The 11,556-nt window shown below is 45.1% G+C and overlaps 1 protein-coding gene across 3 annotated transcripts in view; it reads right to left on the bottom strand.

Annotated features, from left to right (window-relative positions):
• Positions 1-975: 975 nt before the first annotated feature.
• LOC123997825 (DENN domain-containing protein 4B-like) overlaps positions 976-11,556 on the bottom strand; it is a 49,258-nt gene continuing 38,677 nt past the window's right edge. For all 3 annotated transcript variants that reach the window (XM_046302406.1, XM_046302405.1, XM_046302407.1), the window contains exons 19-27: positions 9,424-9,661; positions 9,024-9,306; positions 8,584-8,864; positions 7,835-7,997; positions 7,496-7,735; positions 7,287-7,386; positions 7,030-7,195; positions 4,177-4,235; positions 976-4,068 (exon numbers count right to left, since the gene is read on the bottom strand). In XM_046302406.1, coding sequence (XP_046158362.1) covers positions 3,923-4,068; positions 4,177-4,235; positions 7,030-7,195; positions 7,287-7,386; positions 7,496-7,735; positions 7,835-7,997; positions 8,584-8,864; positions 9,024-9,306; positions 9,424-9,661 — 1,676 coding nt within the window. In that variant the 3' untranslated portion in view covers positions 976-3,922. The remainder of the gene's footprint in view (positions 4,069-4,176; positions 4,236-7,029; positions 7,196-7,286; positions 7,387-7,495; positions 7,736-7,834; positions 7,998-8,583; positions 8,865-9,023; positions 9,307-9,423; positions 9,662-11,556) is intronic.

Raw genomic sequence — 11,556 nt, 5'->3', positions numbered from 1 at the left:
GGCGTGATCCTGGACAACATCCTGTCGTTCTCAACTAACATCAAGGCGGTGGCCCGTTCCTGTAGGTTCATGCTCTACAACAACCGCAGAGTACGACCCTGCCTCACACAGGAAGCGGCGCAGGTCCTAATCCAGGCACTTGTCATCTCCCATCTGGAATACTGCAACTCGCTGTTGGCTGGGCTCCCTGCCTGTGCCATTAAACCCCTACAACTCATCCAGAACGCCGCAGCCCGTCTGGTGTTCAACCTTCCCAAGTTCTCTCACGTCACCCCGCTCCTCCGCTCTCTCCACTGGCTTCCAGTTGAAGCTCGCATCCGCTACAAGACCATGGTGCTTGCCTACGGAGCTGTGAGGGGAACGGCACCTCAGTACCTCCAGGCTCTGATCAGGCCCTACACCCAAACAAGGGCACTGCGTTCATCCACCTCTGGCCTGCTCGCCTCCCTACCACTGAGGAAGTACAGTTCCCGCTCAGCCCAGTCAAAACTGTTCGCTGCTCTGGCCCCCCAATGGTGGAACAAACTCCCTCATGACGCCAGGACAGCGGAGTCAATCACCACCTTCCGGAGACACCTGAAACCCCACCTCTTTAAGGAATACCTAGGATAGGATAAAGTAATCCTTCTCACCCCCCCTTATAAGATTTAGATGCACTATTGTAAAGTGGCTGTTCCACTGGATGTCATAAGGTGAATGCACCAATTTGTAAGTCGCTCTGGATAAGAGCATCTGCTAAATGACTTAAATGTAAATATATATATATATATATATATATATACACATACACACACACACATTTTTGTAATATACACACAATTAAACAATATTTGCGGCTTTATCTAGCCTGAAAGCTTTTCAAAGATGGATCAGAGAATACTAATTGGGGATGTAATTTAGAGCAGCTCTAATACTACTGTTAGGTATAGAGAAAATCATAATGTACATTAACTCACAAGAAAACAGAACTTTGGGGAATCTGTTTGTATTTTCCGTCTATAAAACAAGACATTTACAACTGAAGTCACATCCATATAAATTACAACAGCAAACACAATATATTTTAAATACATATCTCCTTCATTCCTTTGCTCACTTGACCAATAAAAGAACAGACAATATAAATGTCCCTTATATTCACTTGCAGTCAGATGCATTGAAATAGCAGCCATAAATGTAATATTGCCTACGTTGGGGAACAAATCTACCAGCATTATTTTTTTATCTAACTCTGGGCTGGGAAATCTTAAATTATACACCATTTTATCAAGCTACTAGCCATACAGTTCACTACTTTTGACCAGAGCCAAATAGGGTGTAATTTGAGACGCTAACGAGAACTCAGTCTTAGCTATTAAACAGCATTCTGTCTTGGGTCTCCTTTACGTTATGACCACTGATCGGTCATTTGAATAAACAGGTTCCCACCATGTTATTACTAAAGACATGTCAATTCCAAGACCAGGGTTGTCTTAGCCTGTTCAAGCCCAATTCCACTGCCAATGGCTAGAACTGGACTCAGTATTCCCTGCTGCCCTCTACTGGTTGAGAGTGCTCAATGCTTAGCTCAAGTCTGTATATACCTGTTGACTGGATGGCTGTGTGCAAACAATGTCTCTCTTGTACTTTAATGATATATGGGTACAATATCACACAATGATATCAGTGCTATCTGAAATATCTGACCATAAGGTTAAGACTAAAATATGAGATATGAAAATCGTTCTCCATACAACTTCACATCCCTAGTTGTAATTAGGCAGAACACAAGGTATTCTCTCGTGACGCTGCTATATAATAACACTGCAAGAACAAAAACAAGGTATGATGGTAACAGAGGCATTTAACAGTGTGACATGAAATTGAAAGAAAAATCCGTTGTGCAATGGATATGCTTTCATATACAAAGCTGAACAAATAAAGGGTTCAAATATGAGGGGAAGGCCTCACAGGTATTGCACATGGAAACAAGAAGCTAGTAGGCAAGTTTGGGCTCCACGGTGAAGTACCTTCCTCTCTTTAAATCCTTCCACTCAAGTGGATTTTCTGAAGTTCTTTAATCTCTGCCAACAATCCATAACATACTGCCTAAATGTGTGGTGAATAACTGTGTGGTAAATGAAAGATTGGTGATGTGTGACTAAAGATCCATCACAGTCATTCCTTGTGGACCATCCTCCCAGACAAATCACTCCCGTTTAACATGTGAAAAGAGGTGAGAGATGAGGTAAATAAGCATAAAACGTGAGAAAACACATGACATCGTACATACCATAATAAACCCCCCTTCCACACGTTTTAATTTTTTTCTTCTGTCAGACACTTTTCTGATACAAATACCTCGATCACTGACCATCAGTTCTTGAACTGAGAACCCCCAATCACACTTCGAATTCACAAGAACAGTACAGGGAATTAAAAACACAATACAACTGATAAATCTTGTTTGCGATATGTATGTGTGTCCGTGTATGAAAAGTCCTTCCTGGCTGTGACTTGTGGAGTATCCTTGACTGTCAATGTCTGTTCCCAGTCACACCCTCCCTCCATTTCCTGCCTAACATAATGTTGCAGGCATAGAGATGCCTGTGCAGAGTTCACACTTCTGAAAATACTGTATCCCTGAAAACTGGATGTTAGCATTTTCTGCCGATTCTACATAGGCCATTTCCTGCCTTACCTAAAGTTTGACCATAGCTCCATTCCACACCATGAGCTGGAAAACACACACACGAAGGAAACCATAGTGATAGCAATCAAACCATTACATTGCTGATCCACACTGCTACCATCTGCTCCCAAAACAGAGTTAACATCCTCATCTCCTAAAATCAATAGGAAACAACATCCTTTCCCAGTCGACATCATCCTTTCCCAGAGTTGACATCATCTTTTCCGGAGTTGACATAATCCTCTCCCAGGTTTGACATCATCCTTTCCCAGAGTTGACATCTTTTCCGGAGTTGACATCATCCTCTCCCAGGTTTGACATCATCCTTTCCCAGTCGACATCCTTTTTTAGTTGACATTATTCTCTCCCAGAGTTGACATATTCCTCCCGAAGTCAATAATCAACAACCCCCTCTCCCAGAGTAAACATCCTCTTTTGGATTGGCTGAGACTTGCTGAAGCGTCTCATCCCAAAGTTAGACTTTACCACCAATGTCCAGTTGACAGAATTCTTTCCAGAGAGTGAAAAATAGCAAGAGAGGCATGAAATGCCTAAAAGTTTTGACTGACTGAGTGATTGGCATGTACCCTCGCAATGTAATGTATGTGTTACAGTTCGATGATAGGCACTTCCCATCACATCAAGAATCACTAGACATCTCCCACTCTTATGAGATTTTCTGTCTGAAAGCAAAGCAATGCAAGTTATAGAATATGTTCACATTGAATGCATAGATTGCAGGTCGGTAATATTCCTTACAAATTGCATACATATGAAATGCATGGTTTATGACCTACAAACCAGTATTAGTTATATTGGTGAGGCAGAGACCATGTATATACGAGCAATGAGCAAAGTCCAAGGGGGCTGGGTTGTATGTACAGTACCAGGTCCAATAATCCCTGTAGCTAAACTATAGGCTGAGAGGGTTGTGTTTAGTTGTTGAGGAAGCGGTCCAAGGTCCAGTTGCACAATGAAAATGAATGAAGGTTAAATGTAGATATCTGGTTCACACAAACAAGGACAGTGAGGTACAGTTGCACAGTTGGGGGCTTTTATAGTGTGACCAGGCTGTGCTAGGGGCACCACAGCAAATAAGTCCAAAGTGAAAGGTGAAGGCAGAATTTTCTATCTAGCTTTTCTCATCCACTCTTCTTGGCAGCTGGGTATCAGTGTTCTAGGGAGCGGAGGCAGCAGCGATGGGGGTGGATCTGGATTGGAGTGGGTGGAGGCTGCAGGCTGGAGGTGGTATCAGCACTCGAGGGGCAGCAGGAAGCTCCGTCTGCAGTCCACAGCCTTGGGGCTAGGTGGCTGGGCTCGCTTCCTGCGGAGCTCCCCGCGCCCCAAGGAGCCACTCAGCCTTTGGTACGCAGCCTTGTATTTCTTATCAAACGCAGCTAAAAGACAGAGAAAGTGCTGTAAGCAATAAGCCTGGTTGGTCTGAAACTATACTGAAGTTCTAGTACTCCAACGGTGTTTAAAGTGTCTTAAAAAAGGCTGCTTACCAACGTGATCTCTACCCATGGCAGCCAGCGTGAGGAAGAGCATCTCTCTGTACAGACTCCTGGACACACAACACAAAGTACTATCGATCACAATTGTGCAATCACATAACCAAAACATTGCCTTGACAAAGTAGAGTATTCATACCCCGCCCCGCGACTTATTCCACATTATGTTGTGTTACAGCCTGAAGTCAAAAAGGATTAAATTGATTTTTTTCACCCATCTACACACAATACCCAATAATGACAAACTGAAACCATGTTTAGAAATGTTTGCCAGTATATTGAAAATTAAATACAGAATTCTCATTTTCATAAGTATTCATACCCCTGAGTCAATACTTTGTAGAAGCCTTTTTGGCAGCGATTACAGCTATGAGTCTTTCTAGGTAAATCTCAAAGTGCTTTCCACACCTGGATTGTGCAACATTTTCTCATTCTTTTCAAAATTCTTCAAGATCTGTTAAGTTTGCTGATCATTGCTAGACAACCATTTTCAGGTCTTGCCATAGATTTTCAAGTAGATTTAAGTCAAAATTGTAACTCAAGAACATTCACTGTCTTCTTGGTAAACAACTCCAGTGTATATTTGGCCTTGTGTTTTAGGTTATTATCCTGCTGAAAGGTGAATTCCTCTCCCAGTGTCTGGTGAAAAGCAGACAACCAGGTTTTCCTCTGTGCTTAGCTCCATTCCGTTTCTTTTGTATCCTGAAAAACTCCCCAGTCCTTAATGATTACAATCATTCCCATATCATGATGCAGCCACCACTATGCTTGAAAATAGGGAGAGTGGTACTGTATTGTATTGTATTGTATTGTATTTGCACCAAACATAACACTTTGTATTCAATACAAAAGTGAATTGCTTTGCCACATTTTTTGCAGTATTAATTTAATGCCTTGTTGCAAATAAGATGCATGTTTTGGAATATTTTTATTATGTACAAGCTTCCTTCTTTTCACTCTGTCAATTAGGTTAATATTGCACAGTAACTACAATGTTGTTGATCCATTCTCTGTTTTTTCCTATCACAGCCATTAAACTCAAACTGTTTTAAAGTCACCATTGGCCTCATGGGAAAATCCCTGAGTGGTTTCCTTTCTCTCTGACAACTGAGTTAGAGAGGACGCCTGTGTCTTTGTAGTGACTGGGTTTACTGATACACCTTCCAAAGTGTAATTATTAACTTCATCAAGGAAATTCAATGTCATATTTTAAATGTTTTACCCATCTACCAATAGGTGCGCTTCTTTGCGAGGCATTGCAAAACCTCCCTGGTCTTTGTTGTTTAATCTGTGTTTAAAATTCACTGCTCATCTGAGGGACCTTACAGTATGTGTGGGGTACAGAGATGAGGTACCAAAAATCCTGTTAAACACTATTCATTCAACATTTTTACTCATGAACTTATTAGCCTGTATAAACACAACATGCAACAATTTCAATGATTTTACTGAGTTTACAGTTCATATAAGGAAATCAGTCAATTGAAATAAATAAATTAGGCCCTAATCTATAGATAGGCCCACCCACTGGGGAGCCAGGTCCAGCCAATCAGAATGAGTTTTTCCCAACAAAAGGACTTTATTACAGACAGAAATACTCCTCAGAAGTCAGATGTGGAAGTCCTGGGCAGGACTGGTTACATGTGGTCTGCGGTTTTGAGGCCGGTTGGACGTACTGCCAAATTCTCTAAAACGATGTTGAAGCCAGCTAATGGTAGAGAAATTAACATTCAATTCTCTGGCAACAGTGGACATTCCTGCAGTCAGCATACCAATTGCACCCTCTCTCAAAACTTGAGACATCTGTGGCATTGTGTTGTGTGACAAAAGCACATTTTAGAGTGGCCCTTCATTGTCCTGGGCACAAGGTGCACCTGTGTAGTGATTATGCTGTTTAATCAGCTTCTTGATAGTCTATCCACCTGACAGGTGTGGCATATCTTGTCAAATGAGAATTGCTCACTAACAGGGATATAAACAAATTTGTGCACAACATTTTAGAAGAATTTGCTTTTGTGCATATAGATCATTTCTGGGATGGTTTATTTCAGCTCATGAAACATGGGACCAACACTTTACATGTTGTGTTTATATTTTTGTTCAGTATATTTAGGCTTGCCATAACAAAGGGATTGAATACTTATTGACTGAAGACATTTCAGCTTTTCATTATTATTATTTCATTTAAAATTTTACCCTGTTTTCTCCCCAATTTCGTGGTATCCAATTGTTTTAGTAGCTACTATCTTGTCTCATCGCTACAACTCCCGTACGGGCTCGGCAGAGACGAAGGTTGAAAGTCATGCGTCCTCCGATACACAACCCAACCAAGCCGCACTGCTTCTTAACACAGCGCACATCCAACCCGGAAGCCAGCCGCACCAATGTGTCGGAGGAAACACCGTGCACCTGGCAACCTGGTTAGCGTGCACTGCGCCCGTCCCGCCACAGGAGTCGCTGGTGCGCGATGAGACAAGGACATCCCTACCGGCCAACCCCTCCCTAACTCGGGCGACGCTAGGCCAATTGTGCGTCGCCCCACGGACCTCCCGGTCGCGGCCGGTTACGTCAGAGCCTGGGCGCGAACCCAGGCTCTGCCCTTAACCACTGCGCCACCCGGGAGGCCCAGCTTTTCATTTTGAATTAATTTGTAGAATTTTCGAAAAACTTTGACAATATGGGGAATTGTGTGTAGGGCGGTTACAAAAACATTGAAATTTAATCCATTTAAAATTCTGAGTATAACAACAAAACATGGAAAAAGTCAAGGGGTGTGAATAATTTCTGAAGCCACTATTACTCACACAAACAAAAAATGTAATTTCAGAGGCCATTTCCTGCACTCACCTTTGTATCTTGGGCGTGCCCGGTTGCTTAGCAATGGTTTCCAGGAAGAGGGTGATTCCCTTGTGTATCTCGTTCATGCCGACCCAGCGCAGCACTTCCTCCAGGAAGGCCAGGGTGAAGGGGTGGTTGTGCCTCCGCCAGCTGTGGTTCCGCATGGGTACGCCACCTGAGAGAGAGAGAGAGAGATATGTAATTCATGAAAGGATCTTAATCTGTATCATCTGAGTATTTCCTTGTGAATAACGTGTGTATCTTACTGTGTATCCTCCACAGGATGTAGAGGGGGGGCCAGTGGTCTGTGTCAGGGGTCAGTGTGTCCCACAGCAGCCTCACCCTCACTGCTGAGTTCTCTGAAGTCTGACATACACACAGACAGGAGCTCAACATTAGAATGAGGACATTATGTATTGTAACATACTAATAATTCATCACTAGGCCCCAAGAGAAGCCTGAAGAGAAGAGTTACCTGTGCTAGTTGGTTGGCCAGCGGTGAGGAGCGAACCAGCTGCAGCAGGTTGCTGGGCAGGCCCAGGCGATGGAAGTACCACACTAGGTTCCAGAAGATGATGGAGTGGCTGTCCAGGAGCTGGCCCTGTGCCAGCACCGCCTCGCCCTCGTTCTCCAGCAGGCTCTCAAGCTCCTTGCGCAGCACCAATGGGCTCAGGTAGGCCACCGTCACCTGGGGAGACTCGCCCACCGATGAACCCTGGAGTCAATAACACATTAACTGTGGTTATAGCTAGACTGAATATTTCCCAGAAGCCAACAGATAAAGATGAGAAATAAACCAGTGTTGGTAGAGTACCATGGTAGCGCTGCTGCTCTCAGAATAACTACTGGTCTCAGAGCTGGAGTCCTCACTCACACCGTTGTGACCCAGGATGACCTCCTGGCCACCAGGGGGCTTGGCTGCGCTCTCCACCTCCTCCTCCGTGTTCCAGTTGGTACGTTCCAGGCTATGGTGAGTGCTTTGTTAGTCAAAATGAAAGTATTGGGTGAGAAAAAAGTCTAACGTTCATTCAGTTTACAGTCCTCACCATAAATGACACAGTCCTCTCCATACATGACACAGTCCTCACCATACATGACACAGTCCTCACCATACATGACACAGTCCTCTCCATACATGACACAGTCCTCTCCATACATGACACAGTCCTCTCCATACATGACACAGTCCTCACCATACATGACACAGTCCTCACCATACATGACACAGTCCTCACCATACATGACACAGTCCTCACCATACATGACACAGTCCTCACCATACATTACAGTCCTCACCATACATGACACAGTCCTCACCATACATTACACAGTCCTCACCATTTGTATTTAGACAGTAAAACCGTAGCTTCACTTTCCAAATACATATAGTGAGGACTGTACATGGCCCTGAATAGACAGATTGAATAAGAATAGGAGTCAAAATGAAGGGATTTAGACTTCTACGGGCCCTGGTCAAAAGTAGGGCACTATATAGGGAATAGGGTGCCATTTGGGATACACACAAACGTTAGGGTGATGTTATGATGAGAGGAGTAGTCCTACCTGCTGACAGGTCCTAGGTCACAGATCTCAGCGTTGAGAAGGGGGACGAAGGTGGTCGAGCAGAAGGGACAGCTGGAGTTGAGGTTGGAGTCGTCAGACGTCCACCCGGCCATTATCTCCTCATCATAGACCAGGGAGTTACAGCTCCGACACAAGGAGCAGCTCGACATCAACACCTGTAGTCCCGCTCCCTCTTGGTTGGTGTCCCAGGATTTGCGGAGAGGAAAGGCCAAATTGGTGGTGTCAGGGAGGTCAACGTCACTCCCCACCGACAGAGAACTCTACAGAGGAAAAGGATGGTGGAACATTAAGCATGTTTTGACAGGTTTGATAACTCTCCCTACATCTACAAATGCATTTTACCACAGTAAACTAAATCAGATGGCCAATACAGTGTAGTTACACTATAAGCTACAACCACCCACATGTTGTCCCCTCACCTCAGAGGTAGCATTGTAGAGCCTCTCCTTAGCCTTCAGTAGGCTCTCAGCCACCTGGGCTTTTCGGGACTGTCTCTGTTCCGACACCCGACTCACAGGCCAGTTTTCTCCCCCCGAGCGCCGGGCGTCTACACTGGCGGCCCGCCGCCCTGAGACTCGATGGCGAGTAGGCGTGAGCAGCTGCTGCAGTTTCCCCGTCAGGCTGCCCCGACTCGTTGATGACACATTGTTGTAGTTCTCGTCCACGGCCTTGCGGCTCACAGTGTCTCTAGGCCCAGGTGGCCTACATTGAGAACAGAGGAATGGGAGATATACTCTTATAGTATATCAAAGCGATATTCAAAATGTAATCCAAAAAACATACCAGAACATGTCAGTCCCAGCTTCTCCACCCCCTCACCTGCCGTCTCTGTCCTCAGGCTGGCAGCTGCAGTCAGGGTCAGAGTCGGCCATCTCGGCACAGTCTTTGTAGAAGGTGGACAGGCACACCTGGTCGCGGCGCACCAGGACACCACTAGGGGGAAAGGGAGAAGGGGTGGAGGTGTCTCGTGGCCCCACGGGGGGTTTACGAGAGGCGGGACCGCTGCAGCCATTGGCACCTGGGTTCCGGAGCACCGCCTTCATTGAGAGCTTAGACTCTGTGGGGTGGAAATTGTTAGGAGGGTGGTTCCCAAACAGACACAGCTGTTTGATGAGAGTGTTATGTTACATTAAACCAAATCCAATGCGCCAAATACAACAAAATACTGTGAAATGCTTACTCGAAAGCCCTTAACCAACAATGTAGTTAAAGAAATAGAGTTAAGAAATGATTTACTAAATAAAGTAACAAATTATATGTAACAATAAAATAACAATAATGAGGCTATATATTGGGGGTACTGGTGCCAAGTCAATGTGCGGGGGTACATGTTATAGTCGAGGTAATTTGTACATGTAGGTCCTGGTAAAGTGACTATGCGTAGATAATAAACAGCGAATAGACAGTGTAAAAACAAAGGGGGAGTGGGGGTGTCAATGGAAATAGTCGGAGTGGCCATTTGATTAATTGTTCAGCAGTCTTATAGCTTGGGGGTAGAAGCTGTTAAGGATGTTTTGAACCGAGACTTGGTGCTCTGGTACTGCTTGCCATGTGGTAGCAGAGAGAACAGTCTATGACTTGGGTAACTGGAGTCTTTGACCATTTTTTGGGCCTTCCTCTGTTGGTGGTGTGGACACCAAGGAACTTGGAAACTCTCGACCTGCTCCACTACAGCCCCGTCGATGTCAACGGGGGAGTGTTATGTCCTCCTTTTCCTGTAGTCCACGATCAGCTCCTTTGTCTTGCTCATACACACACTGCCATGTCTCTCACCTTCTCCCTATAGGCTGTTTCATCGCTGTTGGTGATCAGGCCTACCACTGTTGTGTCATCAGCAAACTTAATGATGGTGTTGGATTTGTGCTTGGCCATGCAGTTGTGGGTGAACGGGGAGTACAGGAGGGGACTAAGCATGCACCCCTGAGTGGCCCCCGTGTTGAGGATCAGCGTGGCAGATGTGTTGTTGCCTACCCTTACCACCTGGGGGCGGCCTGTCAGGAAGTCCAGGATCCAGTTGCAGAGGAAGGTGTTTAGTCCCAGGGTCCTTAGCTTAGTGATAAGCTTTATGGGAACTATGGTGTTGAACGCTGAGCTGTAGTCAATGAACAGCATTCTCACATATGTGTTCCTTTTGTCCAGGTGGGAAATGGCAGTGTGGAGTGCACTTGAGATTGCATTGTCTGTGGATCGGATGGGTCAGTATGCAAATTTGAGTGGGTCTAAGGTTTCCAGGATGATGGTGTTGATGTAAGCCATGACCAGCCTTTCAAAGTACTTCATGGCTACCGACGTCAGTGCTACGGGGCGGAAGTCATTTAGGCAGGTTAACTTTGTGTTCTTGGGCACAGGGACTATGGTGGTCTGCTTGAAACATATAGGTATTACAGACTTAGTCATGAAGAGGTTGAAAATGTAAATCAAGACACTTGCCAGTTGGTCCGTGCATGCTTTGAGTACACGTCCTGGTAATCCATATGGCCCAAAGGCCTTGTGAATGTTGACCCGTTTAAAGGTCTTGCTCACATTGGCTACGGAGATGTTATCACACAGTCGTCCGGAACATCTGGTGCTCTCATGCATGCTCCAGGGTTTTTTGCTTTGAAGCGAGCATGAAAGGCATTTAGCCCATTTGGTAGGCTCGCGTCACTGGGTAGCTCGCGGCTGGGTTTCCCTTTGTAGTTTGTAATAGTTTGCCAGCCCTGCCATATCCAACGAGCGTCAGAGCTGGTGTAGTAGGATTCAATCTTTGTCCTGTATTGTTGTTTTGCCTGTTTGATGGTTTGTCTGAGGGCATAGGAGGATTTCTTATAAGCATCCGGATTAGTGTCCTGCTCCTTGAAAAAGGCTGCAATTAACTCGGCGCAGATGTTGCCTGTAATCCATGGCTTCTGGCTGGGATATGTACATATGGTCACTGTGGGGATGACGTTGATGAAGCTGGTGACTGAGTTG

This window comes from Oncorhynchus gorbuscha, linkage group LG15 (assembly GCF_021184085.1).
Source record: "Oncorhynchus gorbuscha isolate QuinsamMale2020 ecotype Even-year linkage group LG15, OgorEven_v1.0, whole genome shotgun sequence".
Taxonomy (NCBI): Eukaryota; Metazoa; Chordata; class Actinopteri; order Salmoniformes; family Salmonidae; genus Oncorhynchus; species Oncorhynchus gorbuscha.
The sequence above is the reverse complement of the archived record's forward strand: the minus strand, read 5'-3'. Positions and strand labels throughout refer to the sequence as shown.